General features: G+C 36.0%; 1 protein-coding gene across 1 annotated transcript in view; it reads left to right on the forward strand.

Annotated features, from left to right (window-relative positions):
- SLC25A21 (solute carrier family 25 member 21) overlaps positions 1–23,770 on the forward strand; it is a 268,977-nt gene that overhangs the window by 132,564 nt on the left and 112,643 nt on the right. The window contains exon 2 of the mRNA XM_059819839.1: positions 17,797–17,845. Coding sequence (XP_059675822.1) covers positions 17,797–17,845 — 49 coding nt within the window. The remainder of the gene's footprint in view (positions 1–17,796; positions 17,846–23,770) is intronic.

Below are 23,770 nucleotides of genomic sequence, written 5' to 3' on the forward strand. Positions count from 1 at the left end.
GCTGCTAATACCAAGGTTTCCAACTAGCATTTCCAGGTTTTTCAAGTCTCTCAAGATTTTCATGTAACTTGATGTTTCTCTCTACCTGGACCTATCATGCCAGATACAGACAAAAATGAAGGCTGAAGAATGCTGAACATAAATTGCATACACTGAAAAGAGGAATTTGGGAACTAAAACCAAAAGGGACTCACAGCTTTGAATTATGTGTTTAGCCTAATTAAAATGTAAGATTTGCTCTGTTATAGTGAGGCTGTTAAAACCATTTTTCTAAATTGAGTTATGACACTAAGGTTGATAAAAGTAAAATGGAGCCTAATGTATCTCAAAATTACATTAATTACATTTCACTAAATGACACTTTGGCTGATTTTAAAGAGTACTTTAAATAACATCTAACTTTTAGAACCAAAATCACATATAAAATAAGAATAGTAGCAAACACATACTAAAGGCCTGATTTTATTTAAGCAAGTAACTATTCCCACTAGTAACAGGACTGTGGCTGTTCTCAAAGTAATTTACATAACCCTTGTCTAAGTCTTTGGTCTCACAATTTTTACATTAATTAATCATACATTAATTAATCATCCTATAATGACATGCCTTGCTCTGTAGACAAGGGGAGGGCAGTGGATGTTGTACACAGAATCACAGAATCACTAAGGTTGGAAAAGACCTGTAAGATCATCAAGTCCAACCTAAAAAAAAAAAAAAAAAAAAAAACAAAACCCACACACACCACACCAAAAACCAACCCACCCAACACCACACAGCACCATGCCCATTAAGCCACGTCCCACAATGCCACATCTACACGCTCCTTGAATACCTCCAGGGAGGGTGACTCTACCACCTCCCTGGGCAGCCTATTCCAATGTTTCACTACTCTCTCAGTAAAGAACTTTTTCCTAATATCTAGCCTGAACCTCCCCTGGCGCAACTTGAGGCTATTTCCTCTAGTCCTGTCACTAGTCACTTGGGAGAAGAGGCCAACACCCACCTCTCTGCAACCCCCTTTCAGGTAATTGTAGAGAGCGATGAGGTCTCCCCTCAGCCTCCTCTTCTCCAGACTGAACAACCCCAGTTCCCTCAGCCGCTCCTCATAAGACTTGTGTTCCAGACCCCTCACCAGCTTCGTCGCCCTTCTCTGGACACGCTCCAGCAACACCTCAACACCTCAACTTTAGTAAGGCGTTTAACACAGTCTCCTGTCACTGTCACCATATTGGTGAGATATGAGCTGGATAAGTGGTCAGTAAGGTAGGTGGAAAATTGGCTGGACCGTTGGGCTTGAGGAGTTGTGGTCAGTGATGCAAAGTCCAGCTGGCAGCCAGTAACCAGTGGTGTTGCTCAGGGATCGATACTGGGCGCAGTAGTGTTTGTTGTCTTCGTTAGCAAACTGGATGATGGGATGGAGGCCGTTCTCCGCAAGTTTGTGGATAGCACCAAGCTGGGTGGAGTGGACCAGGGTTTTCTAATGTCAGACTAAATAACTATGGAGGTCCCTTCCAAACTAAATTATGCTATGATTTCATCCATAACAAAAAAGCATGTGTTCAAGAAAAGAGCATAACGACTTAAAATTTATATTGCTAATAGTTGTCATCAGTAGTTGCTATAAGAATTGTCTGTGTTCCAGACAAAATTTTCAGTCTTGCAGGCTCATGTCTGTGCTGAAGGACAGGCAATGAACAAACGTCTGTTTGAGTTAAGGTGATTTCTAAGGCTGCTGCCCTAACACTATCTTCATTAGCAGAAGGCTCCTTTTTTTCACGTAGCTGAATATGAAGTGGACGCTGGGAGACTCTCTTCAGCCTAAGTGTTGGTGTTTGCCGCAGTTCACTATATTCAGCTTTATATGTGGCTTTTGACCAAATCTGGACCATTGATTTCTTTGTAAGACCTTCTGTGTAACTTCGTATACAAACACTACCTGACATTACTGAATTCCAGTTTCTTTCTTCCAGTCCCAGAACTTTCCCATGCCTTCCTCCTATTACAGCCTCTTACTGAGATAAATTAGCTTTTCCTTCCCCAATTCCATGTAAAGGGTGCCCAGTCTTTGGACTTCCAAATCTGCATACTGCCAATGCTTTATTTGGTTGAGTGCCAAAAGGTGTGGAAAAATGTGAAAACAAGGAACTCTGAGAAAATTTCAGAAATAGAAGATAACAGTGATTTCCTGACACAGCGAAACTCCACTGCATTATGGAATTCATCTACGCCCTAATCAGACATTAGTAACACACAGCAAACCATCCCAAATCCACAGTGCTGTCCTACTGCCAGTGATGTGATGTAACACTGTTAGATGAGCTGCACAGTAGCTCAAAAGCCAGATTGCCTCTTCTTTTTCTTCCCTATCACATCAAAACTGATCAGAGAATTAGCTCTAGAGCAGAGCAGGCATGTTCACTGGCAGTTTGGGAAAATAAATAAATGTATTTTTCTTTGTTTCACAAGAAAGCCTTTTCCCTACATTTTCAGTGAACCAAAATTATAGAAAAAAACCTTTCATGTCATTCAAAATGTTCACAGTCAAGGGATTTCTAAAATGTTTCATTTTTAAAGTACTGAAATGTAATGTGTCAGATACTTCATATATTTTTGCCTTTTCTCAGATATGAAAAATCAAATGATGCTATAAATTTTTTATTTTTTTTTAAATATTGAAATTTTTCACCAGAATTTTTGGCTGAAAATCTTAATAAACTCCACTGATAGTCTACTTTAAAAGATTTATATGGGAAGAAGAGTGCAGAGAATAAACTTACTGTGTTCTGTCCTTCATTCTGCTCTTCTAGTCTAGGATTTTGCACTGAAAGTTTCATATTTCTTTTACACTACACTATATTCTGTGTATCTGTTGTAAACTATCTTAGAGAATATTTATATTAGCCATCATTCTGACATGCATAGAGATGCTTTCAGTCTTATCTTTGAGCTTCAGAAAAAGATTGGTACTTAGATCCTGGAAAGCAAGCAATGCCAAAAAATGCACTTTTGATATACTTCTTAAAGTTTCCTGAGTTCCCTTTATGGATCTCACATTCTCGTATTGATGCCCTCCATTTATCTGACCCCCAGATAAATCTTCCTTCAATGAACTTTATAGTTTAATTATAATCTTTGAAGACACACTAAAGTGTGTCTTCACAAACTTCTGATGTGTCTTGTGATATTTTATTGATTCTTAGTCTTCTTAAGTTCTCTTTCTGTTCTAGCTTGTTTTCCCTGTTTCTCATATCCTTGAGTTACATGGAAGAATGCATGAAAAGCTGTACAGATACTTAACCAGTTAATCTGTCTAGCTCTAGTGGACAACAGGAGGCTCATGTCAACATGAAGGCTATACCAGGCTGAGTCTACATTGGCTTCTTACTTTGGAGTGGAAGTGTGGTTCAGTCCATAGTGCAGTATGGTTTAAGTAAGACTGTATGTAGTGTAGGTGTTTTGAGGCCTTAGCAATAATTGCTTTAATCTTGTCACCCATTTCTGTTGTGCTTAATTAATTGCAAATGTAGACATAACAAGGTAGCAAAAAGGAATTAAATGGATTAGTTGAGTCTTTTAGTCACAGTCCTCTAATAGTAATGTAAAATGCAAATGCTGTGTCATTAGGAACTTTGCAGACCATTTTTGCTGCTTTGATGTCATAGTGTAGAAGAAGTATATGTCATCATTTGCCTCCTGCAAATACTCAAGCTGGTTCTGATCCTTATAGAGTGGATTTTGCAGATCTACCTGTTCCCAACTTTCACAGCTTGAGAAGAGGACAATACTTGAATTTGCCAGTATACAGAAACTCCAATTTTCCTGGGGTTTTTTAATGATTACGTGAAGAGGATGGATTGTATTGTCTAGCTCAAAATGATGTGGAGAGAAGAGAGATTTGGGTTGACTTTGCACTGCAGGATATCCAGTGTTTAGATGCCAGAAACTTGGATCTGTAGAATACTTTTCGGATGCTGATGCAGGACATGGTTTAGTTGCGGGACATGGTTTAGTGGGCATGGTGTTGTTGGGTTGATGGTTGGACTTGGTGATCTTACAGGTCTTTTCCAACCTTCATGATTCTGTGATTCTGTGATTGCATTACATGACCTGGCTCAGATATACATATTTTTGCAGGAAAAGGATGGATGTGACTAAGGGATATAGAGCTTCCCTATTAGCATCAACAGTAGTGTGGCCCACTATGCCACAGCAGAGGCATTGTCTACTGGTGACAAAGTCCCTCTTAAAACACCGTAGCTATATTGAGACTTATAGTTATCCTTTTTTACTGTCAGTGATCAAAGCTTGTGTTGAAGAAATAAACAAGGGGATTATAGAATCGTCACTTGTTTTGTGGATTCATTTTGTTATGAAAAAAAAATCTCGTTTTATAAAACTTAGTGGAGGAAATGCGTCTTCTCTGAGAAAGGATCCTTAGGAATTCATAATTACTTTCAGCATACAAGAACAAGGACAATTGCTACCTGACCAATAAAAATCAGATATTTTCTCAAAGGAAGAAGTTGAAAATATCTATCAGTACAGTTGGTGGTGGTAAGTCGTCATACTTTCAGTGGAAAATTATTCCTTCTCAGCTGGTGTTATTTATGTTTTTAAGACATTTGTCTCTTGGCAAGTTCAGCATCACCAGCCTCTGTTGGAGGATTATTGCTCTATCTTTGTATTAATACAGCTACACCTTTTCCCCTTTGCTACATCTTTTTCTCCTTTGGTGGTTGTTTTTTTTTTTGTTCTGTTTTTTTTTGTTGTTTTTTTTTTAATGCTGGCAAGCTGCTGATGTAATTAAGTTTTGGAACGAAGAGAGGGTGTGGGTGCCTGAAAATGTTAGACAGGTTAATTCTAGACGTGGCTTTGCATGTTGACATTCCCCAGTTAACACACAGCTTCATAGTAGAGTTCTCTTGAAACTTTGCCATGATATACTGCCAGCAAATGGGAGTGGTGAAAAATACTGGGAAGACCAGTGACTGCTAAAATAACATAAAATAGTGGTGCTGTCATCACCTGTTGCCACAACATAGAATTCAACAAAAAACGCATGCAGTAGAAGACCCTAGAATATTTGACATCATTGTGTATATAGGTCATGTTCAAGAAAATATTTTATCTGGGTTTTTTTTATTCTATCCACAGATACTTGATAATCAATCACTGTGTTTTAGTAGCCTTGGCACCAAGTTTCCAGTTCCTTACTGGTATGTATTAGCAGACTTCTTTAAAATGCTAGGAAGCTGCTTCCATTTTAATAAACAGAGAATTGGGTCCCGAATATCTTTTTATACAAAGCACTTGTTTTAGGCCTCATCTTGTGATTGGGATTAATACCGGTATTGCAATCCTGTGGTAAATGGTGTTAATATTGGTGGGACATTGGAGAAGAAAAAGAAAGATGCATATAGTTTTAGATCTCTTTGCAGAACTATGCCTACCACAATACTACTTTGCTTCGATACAGGAAGGTTGAATATATTCTTCTTGAGACATCGTTTGGAATTTAATCCTGTCTCCATTGTAGAAAAGAAATGTTTACAAGCTTCAGTGGAACTTTTGGACAGCAACAAATCAAAGATAAGATTTTTTTTTTTTAATTGCAAAATTATTCAATTTCTAGTTACCTGTGTAAAGTACTATGAAATTCATGAGCACTGCCTGCAAATGCTAAGTACAAAATTTTTAATGAAAACCGAAATCTTAAGATAGCACAAGATCAACCTAATTTTAACAGTAATGTATTCTTTTGTCATTGTGTAATGTTATAACTAGTGGAGGCAAAAACCCCAACAAACAATGTATTTGAAAATCTCAGGAATATTCAAACACTGGATGAAAATCTAAACTTCTACAGACTTAATATTTGGGTTTTTTTAATTAAGTGAAATATTTACTACAAGGAACCACATCTGTGAAATAGCTAATTTTGGGTCTGTAAAAGATTAAGGTTTTCTGTTGTGTAACTGGTTTTGGTACACTTATACTTGATATTTTTGTCACTGTTTTTCCCAGTAAAGTGGAAAAATCCTATTAAATGTAATCTTTGACATTAAAGATTAAGAGGAATGAAAAAAATGTAATTTGAATCTAAAATATAGCAATTGAAATAGGAAAAAACATTGTCTTAAATATTATTTTAAGTAGTATTTATTGTTAAACAGTAGAAAGAGCCTGTTTTAAGAAAATTTTTCAGTAGCCATCTGGAAGACTTACGACATTTGTACAACAGTAGTTTACCTATACTTTTGGATTGTATTATAAATATGTTTTCACTAGGCAGGGAACTGAAGATAGTTTAGGTTTTCATAAACTTCTTATAAAGCCTTATCAGCCATGGAGTTGTTTCACAGCCAATGGAAAAATCAGGGATTGTTCAGTTTACATTGCAGCAACTGGTGGAGAATTTGGAAAAAAACTTGATGGAAACCACAACTTTTTCAGAAAAGTTCATACACAGAATTCATATACAGATTAGCAAAGACAGTGCTAGAAAGACATTTTGCAAAAATAAAGTGCACACAACTTGATATGCTAAGGTACAGCAATTGTTCAAACCTACATCTCATTATAAGCTAATTCTGAAATTTTTGCTTTTATTTGTGGTGAGTTTCCTCACTCTCCAGGCAATGGCCATCCAATACTAAGCTTTCCCCTGGTGGCAAATTAGCTTGTATTTTTGCCAAGTTTCATGTATTTCCATGAACTACATGTGGGGTAACATCACTAATTTGAAACGGAAGTTCATAATCATAAGTAGTGTTTCACAGCATATACACTTTATTCTTGAGTATATTTTGTATAAAATATTACTCATAGATTGTGAACAAAAGATGCAAACAGGAATTATTCTTCTTTGGTATTTCTGAAATGTTTCTGCTCATACAAGCATGAAATTGAAGCCATTGAAATTTAGTGAGGAAAATGAGGGAGAGGCTCACCCTAGGATAGCTCGTCACTTTGTGACTGGATGTTTCACCCCAGAGTAAGAGACTTCACAATATGTTTCTTGTACTTCTATTTTTGCATAGCATTTTTGAGTTAAGCAGCTGTTCCAAAGCAGGCTGCTCTAAGGGTCTCAAACATTAGTTGTTCCATGTCTTGTGTGCATATTTTGGACAAAATTTTTATCCTTTTTTATTTAACTATTTAGTATATTTTTACCCAGAAGAATGATTTTATGTTCATTGATTCAGAAGAAAAATAAGGTTTTACTCTACATTATATAAGTGCTTTGTAATGGCAATCTTTTAGGAACATTTCCATTCCTGCTATTAGGTTTGTCTTCGGGCAAGCTTTCATTTGACCTTTTTAATACTTTCTGTACAGAGTTCTAGTCTGAAATTTTTGGGGCCTCAGGAGTGTCCCAGTCAAAGATGACGAATTTTCAGTGTAACATGGAGTAATGCATAGAAAATTACCATTATCTATATTACACATTCAGCATTAATATGCCCATTTCTATTTGCTTTCTTCACCTGAGCCAGAACTGGTACTGTAATTTCATTATTCATACGTCTAGATACTTCAGTATGTGTTTATATTTGTGGCAGAAAAGATGGAAAAAACCTATGTGTTGTTAATAACTATTCAATTATTCTTAACTTTAGAAAGTATGTGACAAAAGTAAGCAGTTGAATTGGTTTTTAAATCCCCTTAATTTTATTTTGTTTATGCACATTTCTCCTTTAGTTATATATGGAAGTAGATTTGACTCCTGTTTTAAATCAAGTCTCTTAAATGAAGGATGAAAGATGCATGCCTCTTGAAATAAGTGATGAATAAGTCTGGCTTTCAACTACACAGCTTAGGTCAAATACTCTATGATACTAGAAAAGAACTTTGCGAAGAGTAAAGTTGAGGTATAACAATAATCCCTCAAGGTTCATAGTTTGGGAAAAAGTTACTTCTGCATACTGCTCATAGTATAGGCTTTTCTCAAAGAATAAAGTTTGACTTCTTGCCGCACTTGCTTGCTAGATACTGTACATATGTTGAGGCAGACTACTTGTTTATGTACCTCACTGCTACTGTCTTTGAAGGTGTGCTGACTTATTTGGAGATATGGTTTAATTAAAACTTTCTTAGGGAAGACTAAAAGGTTGACATTTTGGAAAAGAATATGAAGGTAACAAATTGCTATTACATACACAGAAAGAGATCAAGGGATAGTTTAAACTACAGAATCAGTTTTTGAAAACTTTCTACTTTGCATATTTATCTCTTACATAGTTTTTTCTGTTGTTAGCTAATCCTTTGTGAAAGGACCTAACCCAAAATCCAGAGAATTTGAAGAGGTGCTCTCCATCCACCTCATTGGCTTGATATAATGCCCTGTGTGATCAAGTACCAATAACTGGAGTCATTTAACATACGCTTTAGCTGCTGTGTTAAACAGCTTTTTTATTCCATAAGGGCCTTAGTTTGGTGATTCAAGCATTTAGTGCAGCCCTGACTACTGGGCTGTAACATACAAGAACTGCTTATTGATCCTGCAGCAATGACAGAACTTTGTCCTTAGTCAAAATCCTACTGGAAATTGGTGTGCATTCTGTGCTAAGTAGAGAGGTCTCTAAGTAATGGGATCTGAGATCCATGTACAAAAGGGTACTGGGGAGGGCAGGTATGTGACTTTCTTTACAAAGAGTGCCACAGCTCCTGGAAGTGCAGCATACTGTGCTAGCCAAAGAGGTGCTTGCGTGCCTTTCAGTTTTCTTTATGATTCCTTGTTGTGTGATATTTACTCATTGAAATGTTGAGCAGTACACAAAGAACCATAAATCTAAGCTCAGGAACCATTCCATGTTGACTCTTGAAATACTGAGCAATTTGTAGCTTTTGCAGATAGACCCAAAGTAATATTGCCTCAGGTAGTACTTCCGTAGTGAGATCAAAGATTTTTTGAAGTCCTGTATTTAATATTTTAAATTTGCATTTTGTTGAAAACTCTTGTAACAGTACAGTCCTTAAGGACAGGTCAGAAGGCTTGTAGACTGTTGAATGTGTGACAAAGAAGCCATAAAGAATCTGGTCAGATGTAGCTAATTAAAGGTAAATGAAGGACAGCTGCTTTTTATGTTTCCAGCACATCTTTGATCTGCTCTACCCCTCAGACCTCTGTGGACAAGGTAGTTAAATACAAACTAGCAGGCCTATTTTAAAGACATTAAAGCCCTCCAGGGCAATCGAGTGACAGTCCAAGCAGCCATAAGCTGTTTGCTTTATTCATTAGAGAACTTTAAACGTGTCAAGAAATAGAATAATGTCCATGCTCTTAGATCAGCATTAGCAATGAAGATTACAACAGCTCTGGGACATATGAATGGGCAAACTTCTTATGAAAACAAGTTTATTGAGAAGCATTTTACTATAACAGCAAAAAAAATACAGGTTACACATTTTCGTTGCAGGAATATTGATTCAATATGCATTGAAATATCTGAAGCTGTAGTGACACAAGTATCATGTAACCCAGTGCTGACCTCAGTGGTCCCTTCAATCATGTTTTAAAAAACTTCCTTTTCAGACACACATGATAGAAAGAATATGTCATATGTGAGTGACATAATAGCACGTAATACTTGCTGAAGAATTTATGGAGCATTTACACAATATATAGCCCTTCACTTGTGTCAAGAGACTCAGATACTCAAGTTTGTAAATTGCAAGTGTTTATTTTATAAGCCCAAGCTTTAATGTCAATATAACATCAGTAAAAGATGTAGAGACTAAACAAAAAAAAAAAAAATTGGTTAGCTATACAAACAACTCTTTAATGCTAGTCTTTTCGGAAAAAGTGACTTTGCCCAGAAATATTTATGAGTCCAATTCAGTATATTTTTTGAGAATTGTTTGATATCTTAATTTTTTAATTATTATTTTGTAAATGGGAACTGAAATGGAAATTAAGGTGAAGCAAATTCCTATAACATTCTAAATGGTAAATTCTGGAGATACGTGCCATATTGCCTCAATAATATTTAAGAACTTAGAGAAAATATTTGCTTTCTTTTATGCTGCATGCTGTGTTTTGCTCCATTATCTTCCATCATCAGTACCTAAATGTTGCATTGTTTGACTGCATAATCAAACTCTCCATGGTATTTAGCCCCACTGGAACAGCTTTGGTATTTTAAAATTAAGTAAAGGTGTGAAAAGTCTGGAATTTTAAAATGGTCATCTTGACCATTGCCATAAATGCAAATTTTATAGGTCTTACTATACAAAGAACATTTCTACATGACATTTTACCTCAAAAAGGCTCTATGTGAGTAGTGCAGTTGGAATTGCTTGCCTATGAAAGTGCTGTATGCTATTGGAATCTGGAAGAACCTTTCTTCCAAAGAGATGTAGATGTAGTAGAAGATCCTCTGTGACTAGCCACTGATTTTTTTCCTGGGTGATTTGACATTTCCTGCTAGTCTTACTATAGATGTATTTAACTATACATAATTTAAAACTGATTTGATCTTCCAAATTGTCGTAGATTTGTCTAATGGCAGATATATAAGTATTTCTGCAGTCAAGTCATAGACATGAGGTTAATCAAGTTGGTAGGTCTGTGAACCAAGGACTGAATTTTTTCATTTTAAAATAAGCAACAAAAAAAATTTGAAATTAGATTAGAAGATGGCCTTTGTTTTTTACTCAGCAAACAATACTCCGAGAACATAAATGAGCATTAAGAAGTTTAACTGAAGCACATTAAAAGATTTGCTGAGCTGTATTCTAGGCAACAGTAAGTTTAAAGATGTGGTTGTTGCTGGCAGCATAAGCATAATATACTGATTTGGCTAATTGTGCCAAAAACATTGTGAAAAGCAAACAATTAATGAATTTGTGCTAAAATTAGAGTAGTTTGCAATCATAATTTAAACATTAAAGCTAGATATTTTCTACCCAGAGGCAAGAAATACATTGGTAAATTATTATAGAATTCTGCTAAATATTAGATAGGTACATATTGTGGATTGATGACCCATGGTTTTGGCTAGCATACTTACACTTGTTCCACTCACAATGAATCTGCATGTATTAGCTTGGATGTATGTTAGATTGAAAAAAATAGCCCATACTATGGTAGAACTACTGTGAAAGGGAAATACAATAACTTGCTAGGACCATTTATCTTCAACTTAAAGATCCAATAAAAATAAGTCAATAAAAGAATAATCTCATTTTTTTAACAACCTTTATTTTTTCATTTTTTTAACAAAGTACCTGGGACATCAAGACAAAGATTAAGACCTTTGCAATACATTTTCTTATTGACAAATGCTGTATTGCAAATGTTGGTTTATTACTACAATAACCTCTCAGTAGTTGTATATGCATGTATTAGCACAAGAAGAGTTTTCTAGGTCTATGGATTGGGGCTTGGGAAGCTGAAGGGGATTTACAGCTGAGCAACAGCCGGTCTAGATGACATGCTGCCCGAAACACTCATTTCCAGCTCCAGGATGTGATTCTCCAGTACCTGAGTAACCTTTACTTGAAACCTTGAAGGTTAAAATGCTAGTTTGCTGCACAATCAGGGAGCCATTATGAATTCAACACAGGCTGAATTGCTTTCATGGAGAGAGCTCCAAGAACACTGACCACTTTCAGCACAAATGCTACAGGCCAAACATCAGAAATTTCCATCTGCTGCTCATGTCCTGGGGTTTTTTGAAAGCCAGATAATCACTGTTCCAAACCCTGCCATTCCTCAGTTTCCAGAGAGCAATGCCACACCGGCAGGTTGCATCTATTAAGGAACACTGTTACCTAACAAGATGTTGAGCATGACCCAGCTCCTCCTGTAGGCATGCAAAAGCCTTCTTCTAAAATGCGTTAGGTAACGATGGTAAACCAAGAGCTCCTTCTGGGATTAATTGTGATCAGCTAACACATTTTTAAACACAGACATCCTTGTCCACAACAAGGGAAAAATCATATTCAACATCTTGTTTAATTAACAAGTTTTCTAGTGTATTTTCTTACTGTAGACAAGGTCTCTAAGGAAGAATGACTCATGAATGCAGCATTGCCATTATGGAGTACTTTTTGGAGTAACTTTCCATTTCTCCACATTTTCTAAGGAAAGCTTTGATTTGGCTCATTACCTAAAAGGTTAATTAATGTTTCTGAGGAGCTCCAGGGTACCGTTAGTTAATCCCATACCACATCGCTAAATAGAATTCTGGGCAAGAGTTAAAATAAGCATCACTTTCTTAAGTGAAGGCTAATATGTAGATCTTTTTCAGCATGGTCCATACATACTGCTGTATAGTTTTCCTTGGAGCCTACTTGACACATACTACAATTGAGATGGGCACAATATGTGACTGCCTCCCTAGGAAAGGAGGGGGCCTCGGCTGCCACACAGGTCACAATGAACCTAGCTTTTTGTGGACTTTTCTGAGGGAGATGTGATCTTACAGAACAGGTAAAAGCTTTATGTGTCTGTGAAGATGGAGTGAGACAGCAGGCAAACAGAAGTTAGCCTGTGTAGAATTGACTGCAGGGATACTTTTTTCCAGGGATTGATTATTGTTCAAATAATGCTGTTACAATCCGGAAGAGGTTCCATGCTTCATCTTGTCAAATAAAGTGTTTTAGCCAACTGACAAGCAGATTGAAGAGGAATTTGCCATTGTTTTTATTAGGATACAAAGATCAACACAAGATTCTTTCTGTCAGACATATATTCTCAGAAGGAAATGCATAGTACGCATAAAATATTTATGATCATTTCTTACATTGTAACTATATCTATGTAAAAGCCAAAATAAATACCAACTGTTCCAGCTATACAATATACAGTGCCTGATGTGTTTATTGCCACATTTTCTATGACCAGTCTCCTTTCTGTTGTGTTTCTCCAGTGACTGTGTTATTCCAGGGAAATGAGTAACACAAGGGGAGGAGGGTGCATAATGACTTCTGCGCTGTAGGGGGTTGTCTGAACTAACACATGGATCATGCTGTGCATATCTTGAATCTGTGTTGGAATCTGTGTTCAGGATGTATTATGCAGAAAACATGTAGAGGGTGAGCTACTCGGGTTTCTTTGAAAGACAAATCAGTGTGTATTATAGGCACTTCGCAGTTTTCAGTTCATAGCTTTCAGGGTCGAAGAAGAGCTGAAAGCAAGAATTTGTCTCCTAAGGAGGACCAAAGTCACAATGATTCTATTTTTATCTGTGCTATTTAGCAAGTACTGTTAGCTAGATTTCGTTCTTTTTCTCCCTATTCAGTGAATAGACAAAGTATGGAAACACTTGGGGAGATGAGGAGAGCTATAATCCTGTGCTGCTGAAATCTCAAACTTTCACTTTTTGCCAGATGGATAATTAGAGCACATTTTAAACAGTCATAGTATTCTCAGGCCATGTTGTATGACTATTGATACAAGATTTGTGTGTGTGATGGAATAGAGGAACAAAGAGCAAAGGAATTCAAAATACCCACCAGTCACCAAAATGTTTGCATTGAAGAGATGTAGATGAAGATTGCCAGTTTGAAATGTTAAGTGTGAATCTTGTAGAGGGGAATATAATGTAATCGTTAATGGAAAACAATTTAAAACCAGAAGATACTAGTTGGAAAAGGGAAAATGCTCTACTGAGGAGGGCCGCTTTGGGGGTATTTTCTATCATTTTATTCCCTCTATGGGCTCAATTAATGAGCAGAATGTTTTACTTAATAGAATTCTGGACTCCCTTGTCAGTTGTTGATACTCCATTTGCGTACGCTCAGAGGATGTCAATGATGACAGCTGGTTATTTCTTCAACACGCAGATTTTGATTATGTCTTGTTTTATGGTTAGTATCCAGTTTTCACAAGGACTGTTTTCCCACCCAGAAGACAACAAATGTTGGACTGACCTAGTAATTGTTCTTTCCTATATTTCCTTTGGGCTCTTGTACAGCTAGTTGGATCTGAGTTGTTTGAAACATAATTAGGTCATCATAAATCACTCTGGGTTAGTTTGCATGTGACATCACCAAGGAGACCCAATGGAACGATTAGAATATGTGTTTGGACAATCTATCTGTAGCTATGTTAACTACTTTATCATGAAAATAAAGTTTGTAAACAGTAGTCTTTACAGTGTGACAAGTTAAAATGTATTGCACTCTGATATGGCTGTTTAGCAAATTAGAGTTTCATAGTGCTAATTTAATTTGTTACAAAGCTGGTGAACATTAGCTAAAGAGAGAGCAATATATTTTATTTTATTGAGCACATCTCAGAGTGCTTGTAATTTAGTAGGGCCACCACACTTTCTGGGCAGGTTATCAAGTAGGATGTTGTAATGATTTGCACGACTACTATAGTAGATGGGAAAACGTAGCTTGTGTTTGTAGCTGTTCCATTAGTGTCTTGCTCAGCGTGCACTCCTTTGGTGCTCTTCAGAGAGCTGTGTCATAATCCCAGCATCTTTTGAAGAGTTCTTTCTGGTGAAATCAAGTAACTATACACAGTTTAAAACCTCGTGCTTAATTAAATGATGAGACAAAGGAAAGACTGAGAAAGGCAGATACCCAATAGAATCCTGAAGTTATCAAAACAGAGCTTTTGCCAAGGACCTTGGAATTCATCTGATTCAGTTGCTGGAAAAATGCCTGAATGAAAAATTACCCTATGAGGACCAAGAAAATAGAGCCAAATTCTGGCACTGTACAGTTTTCTCCCAAAATGGACATTAATGCTGCAAAAACAGAATAGGGTGAACGACCACTGGCCTCATGCTTGGCCCCCTACTGTAGGCTCTATCTGCCAAAAAAAGATGGAATAGAAGATCAAAAATGGAGTGGTGGGGAGTGAGGAGGAGAAGTTGGAAAAGGAGGGTGGTTGGAAAGGAAAAAACTTACAGGCTATGCCCCCTGCCAGCACTGAAATACTCGACTGCAGCTCCACTTGCAAAGCACCTGTTGGCAGCTGTTGGAGTAGTTTATAGGTTTTGGGACAGAATCAGGATAGAAAACTTATAGTCTGTGTTCCCTAATGTGACATGTGATTTGGCGTTATTTTAGTAAAATAGAAGTCATTCCTGGGCAATAATTACAGCAATAAATATACCTGTTCAGAAATAATGACTGCTTTTGCTTTCTGGAAAAAACGTAACAAATATTAAATTGCATGATTTTGAACTCCTCTCCTTACTACTAATATTAATATTCTTTGACTGATAGTACCTATGTTGTCTTCCTTTTATCCAGAACTGAAAAACAAAACAATGTTGCACAGAGTGGAAAGAAAATATGACAAAACAGTGGTCATAAATATTTACTTGATACTGTCATTCAAATACAGTAGCAGAAAGCTAGGTGTAAGGAGTTATCTGGCCAGTTTTATGTTTTGTAAGCTTTATATATTAGAATGGAATAACAGAAAAGTAGGAAAATTGTATACATTAAGTTAGAACTCTCAGCAAATATCTTATGTCAAGAATTCAGTTTAAGCATTTTAACATCTTCACAAACTTTCACGTAAACTGCTGTTCAGATACATTTAGTTGAGAATGTTAGCATTACAGTTTATGCTCTCCTTCTGTTACTAACTCCAAAAATTATTTGTGTTTGTGTACAAAAATTTTTGCATTCCTTTGTTGTTGTATAAATAGATTATTCTTCCTTAAGAGAAATATGTAACAATTATCAATAATATATGTATTCAATATGTAAAGTATATCAAGCAGAAAATAAATGGTTCTTTCTAAATATAGGTAATTATTATAGGCTGAGCTAAAAACTCTATTGCTTTGACTATCCTTTGACTATAATGAGAATTTTCCCTCTGCTAATGCTTTGGTTCAGCGTAAAAGGCTTACTTAGGTAAGTACCTGTATTACTCAGAAAGTTTGGATAAAGTTGAAAGTAGATAATGTTTTGGAATTTAATCCTTTCTTATATAAACTTTCAAAACCCCACAGTTTTCCTGTTCTACTTGAAACACTAAACTTATTAGTTCTAAAATAATTGAAATTTGAAACTTTAAGCCTTCCTTAGATTTATATTCAGTAAGGAAAAAAGAACTCAAGTTTCTGACACTGCAGTGTATGCTACCCAGGCAGAGGCTGGTTCCGGCATGAAGCCCACCAAGAGTCTTTCTCCATCAAGTCTGCCAAAGAATAAGGCCAAAATGCAAATTCCATCAGTTCAATAGTTTATATGTGGAACATTTCAAAATGAGCTTTTCACTGTGTGTTGAAGTAATTTCTTTGCCTTGCTTAGAAAGAGAAAATAGTTGAGTAGCCTACCATGTAATAAATTGTCTTGGGTATTTAGTGACACCTGAGCTCGGCCATATTCTGTGCCATTAAAATAAGAGGACAGGATCTGGACCTTAAGACAGTGATATCTGAGCAAGGAGAGCATCTAGTGTAACTTAAGCATCTAGCATAAGCATGTCCTTCATTTCAGTGGGACTGTATAGTATGGATAAAGAAAGGAATTTGCAGATATTTTAACTTTAATAAGAATGCTTTCCTGAATCAAGATTTTTAGAAGTTTAGCCGTGAATCACCAAAAGACACATTCTGTATTACAAAAGGTTTGTAATTATTTTTGTTATAATAATAAATAGATTAAATACATGCATTCAAACGTTATAGTAAGGATAGTCTTCACAAACTGTTTTTGCAATTGTAGCATTTAATTTAGTACTCTGCATAAAAAGAGACCGTGGATGCTTAAGAGTCTTAATAAATCAGGGCACAGAAAGTTCAAAAACATGACAATCTAATATCCTGGACATACAGATATGCATTTTCTCAGTATTTCAAAATCCTTTAAGATTTGTGTAGTTGTTTTTATTATCTCTGCACATTGACAGATCTCAAAAATACACTTTTACTGTGATCCTGATAAATACATCTTTTTATGCTGTTTGCTGTTTGGAATGAGGGTGATACACAAAACGCACAGAGGAGTAGGCAAGCCTAGAAAATTTAAGAAAATATAGAGAAGCTCTGAAAGTTCTCCCTGGGCGACATATGCGGGGGAGCATTGGTGAACCGTGGGTGGTAAACTTCTGGACTTTTCATGAGGTCTTAAGGTGGGTGGAAAAAAGTAATGGAACCAACTTTGAAGCTGGTGGTGGCAGGTACATTTGGGATCCTCCAGGTCTCTTCTTTCTCGGCATTCCTCCCTTGCTGTTCATACCCTCCATTCTTGGACATGGGAAGTCCCCAGCATGTGAATTTAAGTGCTCATGATGATGAGCAGTGGAGCAGGAAGGGGAAAAGCCAGGACTATGCATCAGCACAGGGCAGGACAGGATGAAGGACCAGTAAGGCTGCAGCTCAGATAGCCAGCTCAGGAAACAGCTGTCATTTTAACATCAAATTCGTCTGAGCCCCCAGCGCTCTCTTGCATAATAGCAGTGTCTTTAGGGATTGGTCTTACAGGACAGAGAAGCCAGTGCCAATCTGAACTCCCTTCCTTCACTACTTTCGGCAAGACTTAGTGTATTTATGTATGATGCCAGTCCATTGTTCCCGCTGTTCTTAAGTCAGAAAACTGTGCAAAAACGATGATTAAATTGATCACATAGCTTAAGTCCTCACTTTCCCCACTATAATAAACAACTAGCACCGTTTACTGTCTAAAATCCCTGATGGTTCAAATATACTACAGAAGAGTATGTTTAATATACGAGGTATAGAACTACTGTATCATCAATGATAAGTTTAGGTTTTTGCTCCCATTTTCAAACTTCAAAAACTATTGGAGTCAATGAAAATTAAACTACTATTTGTACAAATGTTTATTAGGCCTTTTTTTATTACTATTTTATAGGTCTTGTAGAAATTTGCCTGATGCATCCCCTTGATGTAATGAAAACAAGGTAAGATTATGCTTGAACAGGTTTTGTTGACACTGGAAGATATCCAAAATTAGGAGCTGTCAAAAAATAAAATGCTAGAAATTCTCCAAGTAAGATAACTTGTGCCTTTAATAGCATTTATATTTACTTACCTGTATCTACAGCATTTGACAGATGGAATTTGAATAGCGTGACATATTTCTGATTAGAGGTCATCTAAAGGTATTAAATCTGTTTTATGACATGTATTTTTAATGTTGTAACAAAATCCTATAACATGAAGAGGGCTATAGTTAAATTTTCTTACTATATGTATCATCTGTAGTAATGATTTCATATGTAATTAGGAAATACCATATTGCCTCCAAAATAATTTTCACAGATTTTTGAGTCCTGATAAAATAATAAAATAAGGTGTTCCATATTCTCTCTGTAAGCTAAATAACTTCATGCTTTTATCTTTTTTTAAATCTTTTTATCTGTCCGTATTTGTGCTTATGTGAGTATAAATGAGTAGGTGACCTGGACAATTTGGTCAAATGAGGTTTTTTTAATGTTGATTATTGAGATGGCAAAAGAAAAGTTGTGTTTCTAGTTTCTTGAATATCTTTTTGCTTTTCTTATGCTTTTTAGTTTTCATATCAATTCATAAGTGAGTGTTACCATACATGAAAAGCAAACCAGAATGAAGAAGCATACAATAAGGAGGAGAAAACTTTTCATGCTGTGTGTGTTACATGCAATGCCAATAATTACCATATATTGCTCCTGGAGCTCCATCTAGGACTCGGTCATATAGGCAGAAGAGCTTCACAGGGAGATGAATCAGCCCCAAACAAATGATGACAGCTGTGGTCTCTGGAATATGCTTGAAGCAGGCAATTACGACTTGAGATTCTAGTTGTAGTTAGCCAATGTGTGAGCTCATTACAGATGTATTTTCGGCTTCTGTTTAAATCACGTTCTGGGGTTTGCCTAAGACCTTGAGATACACTTTTCTGCAGCTTGCATTTTGCAGAAGGAGGCCATCTGTCTGTGGTGATTGTCCAATACCAGAGGATGGTAATGCAGGCTCCACCTACATTAACTGCTGCTGAGGTGCTCTAGGTACTCCTCGGGGCTTGGAGTTTGCTCAGGGAATTCTGTATGCCTTCATAATATGGAATATGTTGATTCATATAGAGACAATACACCCGGTAGTTCCAAGGGTCCTCTCTGCCCCTCCAAGTACCACTGAGACCTTGCTATTTAAACAAGATTTACATTAAAAAATTGAAATTAAAGACTCAGAGAAACAACAGGGTACCAGCAAAACAAATACAAGACCAAATCCGTCTTGCTCTGCTGTCATGTGATCGTCATGGGATGTGCTTTAGTGACTTGATTTTGGCAGGTTGTGCTATAATTCACCTATAGCTCTCAAACTTTTGGTTTTACCTCTTCGTGTTTTCCTCTTTCTACTAAAGCAGAAGTTGTGTTCTTCTGTAGCATAAATGCAGGATCAGTGATTTACTTCTCATGTCTTTGGTGCCTTTGAGGTTGTCATCCTACACATCCTCGTGCTTCTAGTCTTGGTTGAAAGAACTTAATACATATCCTTAAAATCATTCATGATTTAGGACATGCCACATATCATATATCATAAAAAGCATTAATTGCACATCTGTTCTGATAAACTGGCAATCAACAGATGTACTTTCAGCTTTCTGATAGAAACCCTGCATACACTGAACTCTCAGAATACAAGGACAGATTTCCCCATTTCTATTCCAGATTTTACTGGTTTTGTCATACGTTTAGTAGTGAAAATGCTAATCAGATCTGAGATCCAGAAATGGAAAGCGTTAAAGAGTGTACAGGGATGTTTGTGAAGCTGCATCAATATTAAAAAAAAAAAACATAATAAAAATTAGGAACACTTTAAATGTGAAATCTGAGTCCATATTGGAATTCAATAAGAAAGCAGGAAAAAATGAAAGAACAGTAGGTGTGCAGGAGAAATCAGATTATGGATCATGGTGACACCAAGAGGTTGAATCGAGTAAAAAAGCCATTAAACAAATTTCTTCATTTGAAGAAACTTCAAGTGAGGTTGAGTTAACTCAGCTCTTCCATTGAGTTAGCTGCAACTCTTTGCAGAAGTGGGCAGCACCCAAGTGATAGTTTTTCTTTGGTGATGCAGATGTATTCAGAGATATTACACAGATTTTGCAGTAACTTTTCTGCTGATCTTAGTAGATGTTAGTACTTGAAAATACTTACATTTTGAAAGCCAATGACAAAACCAAGAACAGAATATCCTTTGATCTTATCCATCATTCCATTCTATGTTCCTAATATCATACCACTTCCTTTCATTTTGTAATGGTCTAAATTTACTATAGCAGATTAATTCTTTGATGGCCTTGAGAAGTTCAAATGAAACATCGGTTTTAATTCTGAACTTTGGATTTAGAATATTTCTACTACATTTTCATTTACTTTATTCTTTTGATGCAGTGCCTCTAAGCACTGCAGTGCACTTACTCTTTTCCAATATGGTATTGATAATCTGTCATTTCCTAATCACTTCCAGCTATTAGAGTTTTGGTGGTTTGTTTGGGGTTTTTTTCCTTATGGTTAGGTGAAAGGATGTATAAAAGCACAATTTGTTGCTTAATTTTTAGGGTGTTTTGAGTTTCCTGCCTTTTTTCTATAAAGTGTTTGTTTGGTGGAAAGAGTCCCATGGCCTTCTCAAATTAGTGGAATCTTATTTGATCTAAGTTACCATTCTGAAGGAGTTTAGGGAAGATGCCAAAGGATCACATCTCGTGGACTGGTGGCTTAGCATCTTTGCATCATTGATTTTGTGTGTGTTTGTGTATGTTTTTAATAAAAAATTGGAGAAAAGAAAGTTCCTGTCAGAGATTATTTTGAAACCCTGGGAAATGGTTTGGCTCTTTTGTGACAACCTTTTGCAATATCTTTTCTGTGTTTAGTAATTTTCTATTATTCTACAGTAACAATGCTAGACTTGTTTATCTCCTCACATCAAGGAAGAAACAAAATATATCTATAAATACATGTTTATAAACCATAGACAAGCCAAATGCTTAATGGAGTGTTTTTTGCTAAATGTACATTTGAAAATAATTTTATTTTGTTATCTATTAGAACACCAAAGATCATTACTTTAAGAAATTCATGTGAGGAAGCTAGCTAGATGGAGATAACTATGATCCATTGTTTTAGCTCTATGAATCCCATTTATTCTTTGAAATAAAGCTCTTTTCTCAATTACAAGACATACTGGTGTATTTTCTGATGACAGACTATTAAAAAAATTGTGCTAAACTTTTAATGTCTCAGTAAAACAGAGACTCTGTTAGCTGTTTTATTTATCAGTTACCCTTACGATGAATTTAGCCATCTGTAGATTAAATAAAGTACTGAATCTCTCTTCTTGTCCTCCTAAATACTAGTTTTACAGAATTCAGTAAGGGTTTATGTGTGTGCCTATGTATGAACAGGGAGAGCAGTAGCAAGTAAGAGTTTTCTGGTACAGATACAGTCAAGATGTAGAAGGTCTACTTTTTAATTAAGAAACCTAGATGATTTTTCTTTGCTGGGAGGTGAGGAGAAAACTTTCTTAGTCTGGATGAAGAATTGTTTTTGCCTATTTTGGACTCTTTTTTGGGTCTTAAGTGTAATGCAGGCTGTAATGTCATTTTCATCCATCAGACTTGCCAAAGGATGACAAAAGGTATGCTAGATCATGATATGCAGGACAAGACATTGTCATACATATTACTTTAAAATTAAAAATAGTAAAGTGCTTTTCCAGCTAGAGTTTATCCTTTGTGTCCTAGCGGCATATGTTTTGGCTTAAGCAAATGTACAAAATTCAGAACCTAGTAACATTTTATTGTTGGAAAATTAATACTCACAGGTGTAGTTGGTGAGTGAAAGGGAGAGAATTACAGGGAGTTGTCTGAAGTCAAGGGAAAGCTAATGTTATTTGAGGGCTCAGTCAAGCAAGCCTGACTGATAACTGGAGGATGTTACCTGATGGTTCCAGGTTATGTTCTGATGTGGTCCTATAGCCTTGTACAGCTTGAAGTGTTCATTTTTTAAATTTCCCTACTACTGGGTTGCTGGCATAAAACTGATATTTTCAGGAGCTTGATAACTTCCGAACTACATGCGCTAACTTTCCTTGCTATTACATTTTAACACCTCAAAAAATGCATGCAACCAAGAGTGATATTGCAAAATTAGAACTATGACTAAAAACAATATTTTGGTTAATATTTCCTCGGTTTTGTTAAGTTGATTACCTTTACATGTGCTTTCTCTTTTTCATTGATTATCACCAATGTTTATACAGCTGAATTTTAGTGACTCCACTGTTCTTGAAGACAAATTTCAAAATTGCCTGTGCAAGTATTCATACAAACTGTGAAACATATATTGAAGTAGAAATAGTCATTTTGGGTGTGACTTGGTATTGTGTAGTTAGGAAATGGAAACCATACTTTGTAACTTTTTTTAACTGTTGTCTACATGACAGAATTTAATAGAAAACACATATGAAGAAATGTATGATTAAGTGCTTTCAAATAATAGAGGAAAAATAACAAGATATCACCAAAAACTTTCAAATACATAACACATCTGAAAAGATTTGTGTCTGAAGGTCCTGTGAACAGGAAAAATGTTATGTGGATTAGATGAATCATTTACTTATCTCTTTCATTTTGGCAGTAATTTGACATCACTATACATTTTGAGACAAATATTTGAAAGAAAGATGGTTTCTGTCATGTCATACTAATACAAACTTGTGCTCCAGATCTGTGTTGACTTCAGTGGAGATAGATTAGTTCATACCACTTGAGGATTAAGGTTTTTTACTTCCAGACAATGTATTCAAAGAGTGGTAAATGTTATCATAAGCCAACTACCTTCTAAAGGACTTGGAGGAAGTCTAGTTTATTATTTTATCAGGAGAATCATCAGGGTAGCTTGTGTCCTAACAAATTAAATGTATATTCAACAGGCAGCATTTTAATACTTCTCTGATTAATTCAAATAATGACAGTTCAAGATGATTTAAATTTTTTTTGCTCTTTATTTAAACAATCTCTTCTATTTTAAGACATAATTGTGTCTTCATGACACAGCCTCACATGGGGATGTGCAATTTGGAAAGCCATGCCTAAGAAAGACCCAGGAGGCATTCTTTCAAAAGCATTTACTTCAATTTATCAGGAGAGTAACTTAATAACTATAACTTGTTTTCCTGATCAACCTGTTCGACCTGCCTGTTTTTTTTCATAAAGCTGTTTCTCACCTTTGGCAGAACCTGGGGAAGGTGCAGTCCATGTTGCTTCTACTTTAACACCGTTTTACACAGTTCAGCGTTAGATCAGATTCTTCCTGTAAACTGACTTTCCATCTTATGTGTGATCCAGAATATCAGCATTTAAAAAATGAGGCCAATAACTCACCTTAGAAACTTTGGGGAAAGTTTTCATCTAGTCATGACAGAGGTCTTATGGTTTGCCACTCTTTCTGCAAAAATCTAAACCAATGTCATGGATCTAAAGCCCCAAATTTAGAAAATAATTTGGGATCTAAGTCCAGATTTGGACTCTGCATTGCAGACCCATTTCTAGTTAGCAACTGTTTTGCTGGTTTGTGTGCGTGTTTATCCATTTTGTTCCTTTGTTCCAATTCTGTCATTTTGGTCTTATTAAAAAAGTTCAGCTTACTACATGTGTTTCCGATCTCATTCCATCTGTTGTTTTGCAATAGCTACTTCCTTTATATCATTAATTCCTCTTTGATTTCTGGTCTTTTTTGTTTGAGTGAGTAGTAGTGGAGCCTGTTTCTGAAAAATGTGGATTTAAGGAAGGGTTCATTGTCCCTATACAATGTTACAATTTCTAAATGACCATAGCTCAC

Source organism: Gavia stellata, chromosome 7 (assembly GCF_030936135.1).
Source record: "Gavia stellata isolate bGavSte3 chromosome 7, bGavSte3.hap2, whole genome shotgun sequence".
Taxonomy (NCBI): Eukaryota; Metazoa; Chordata; class Aves; order Gaviiformes; family Gaviidae; genus Gavia; species Gavia stellata.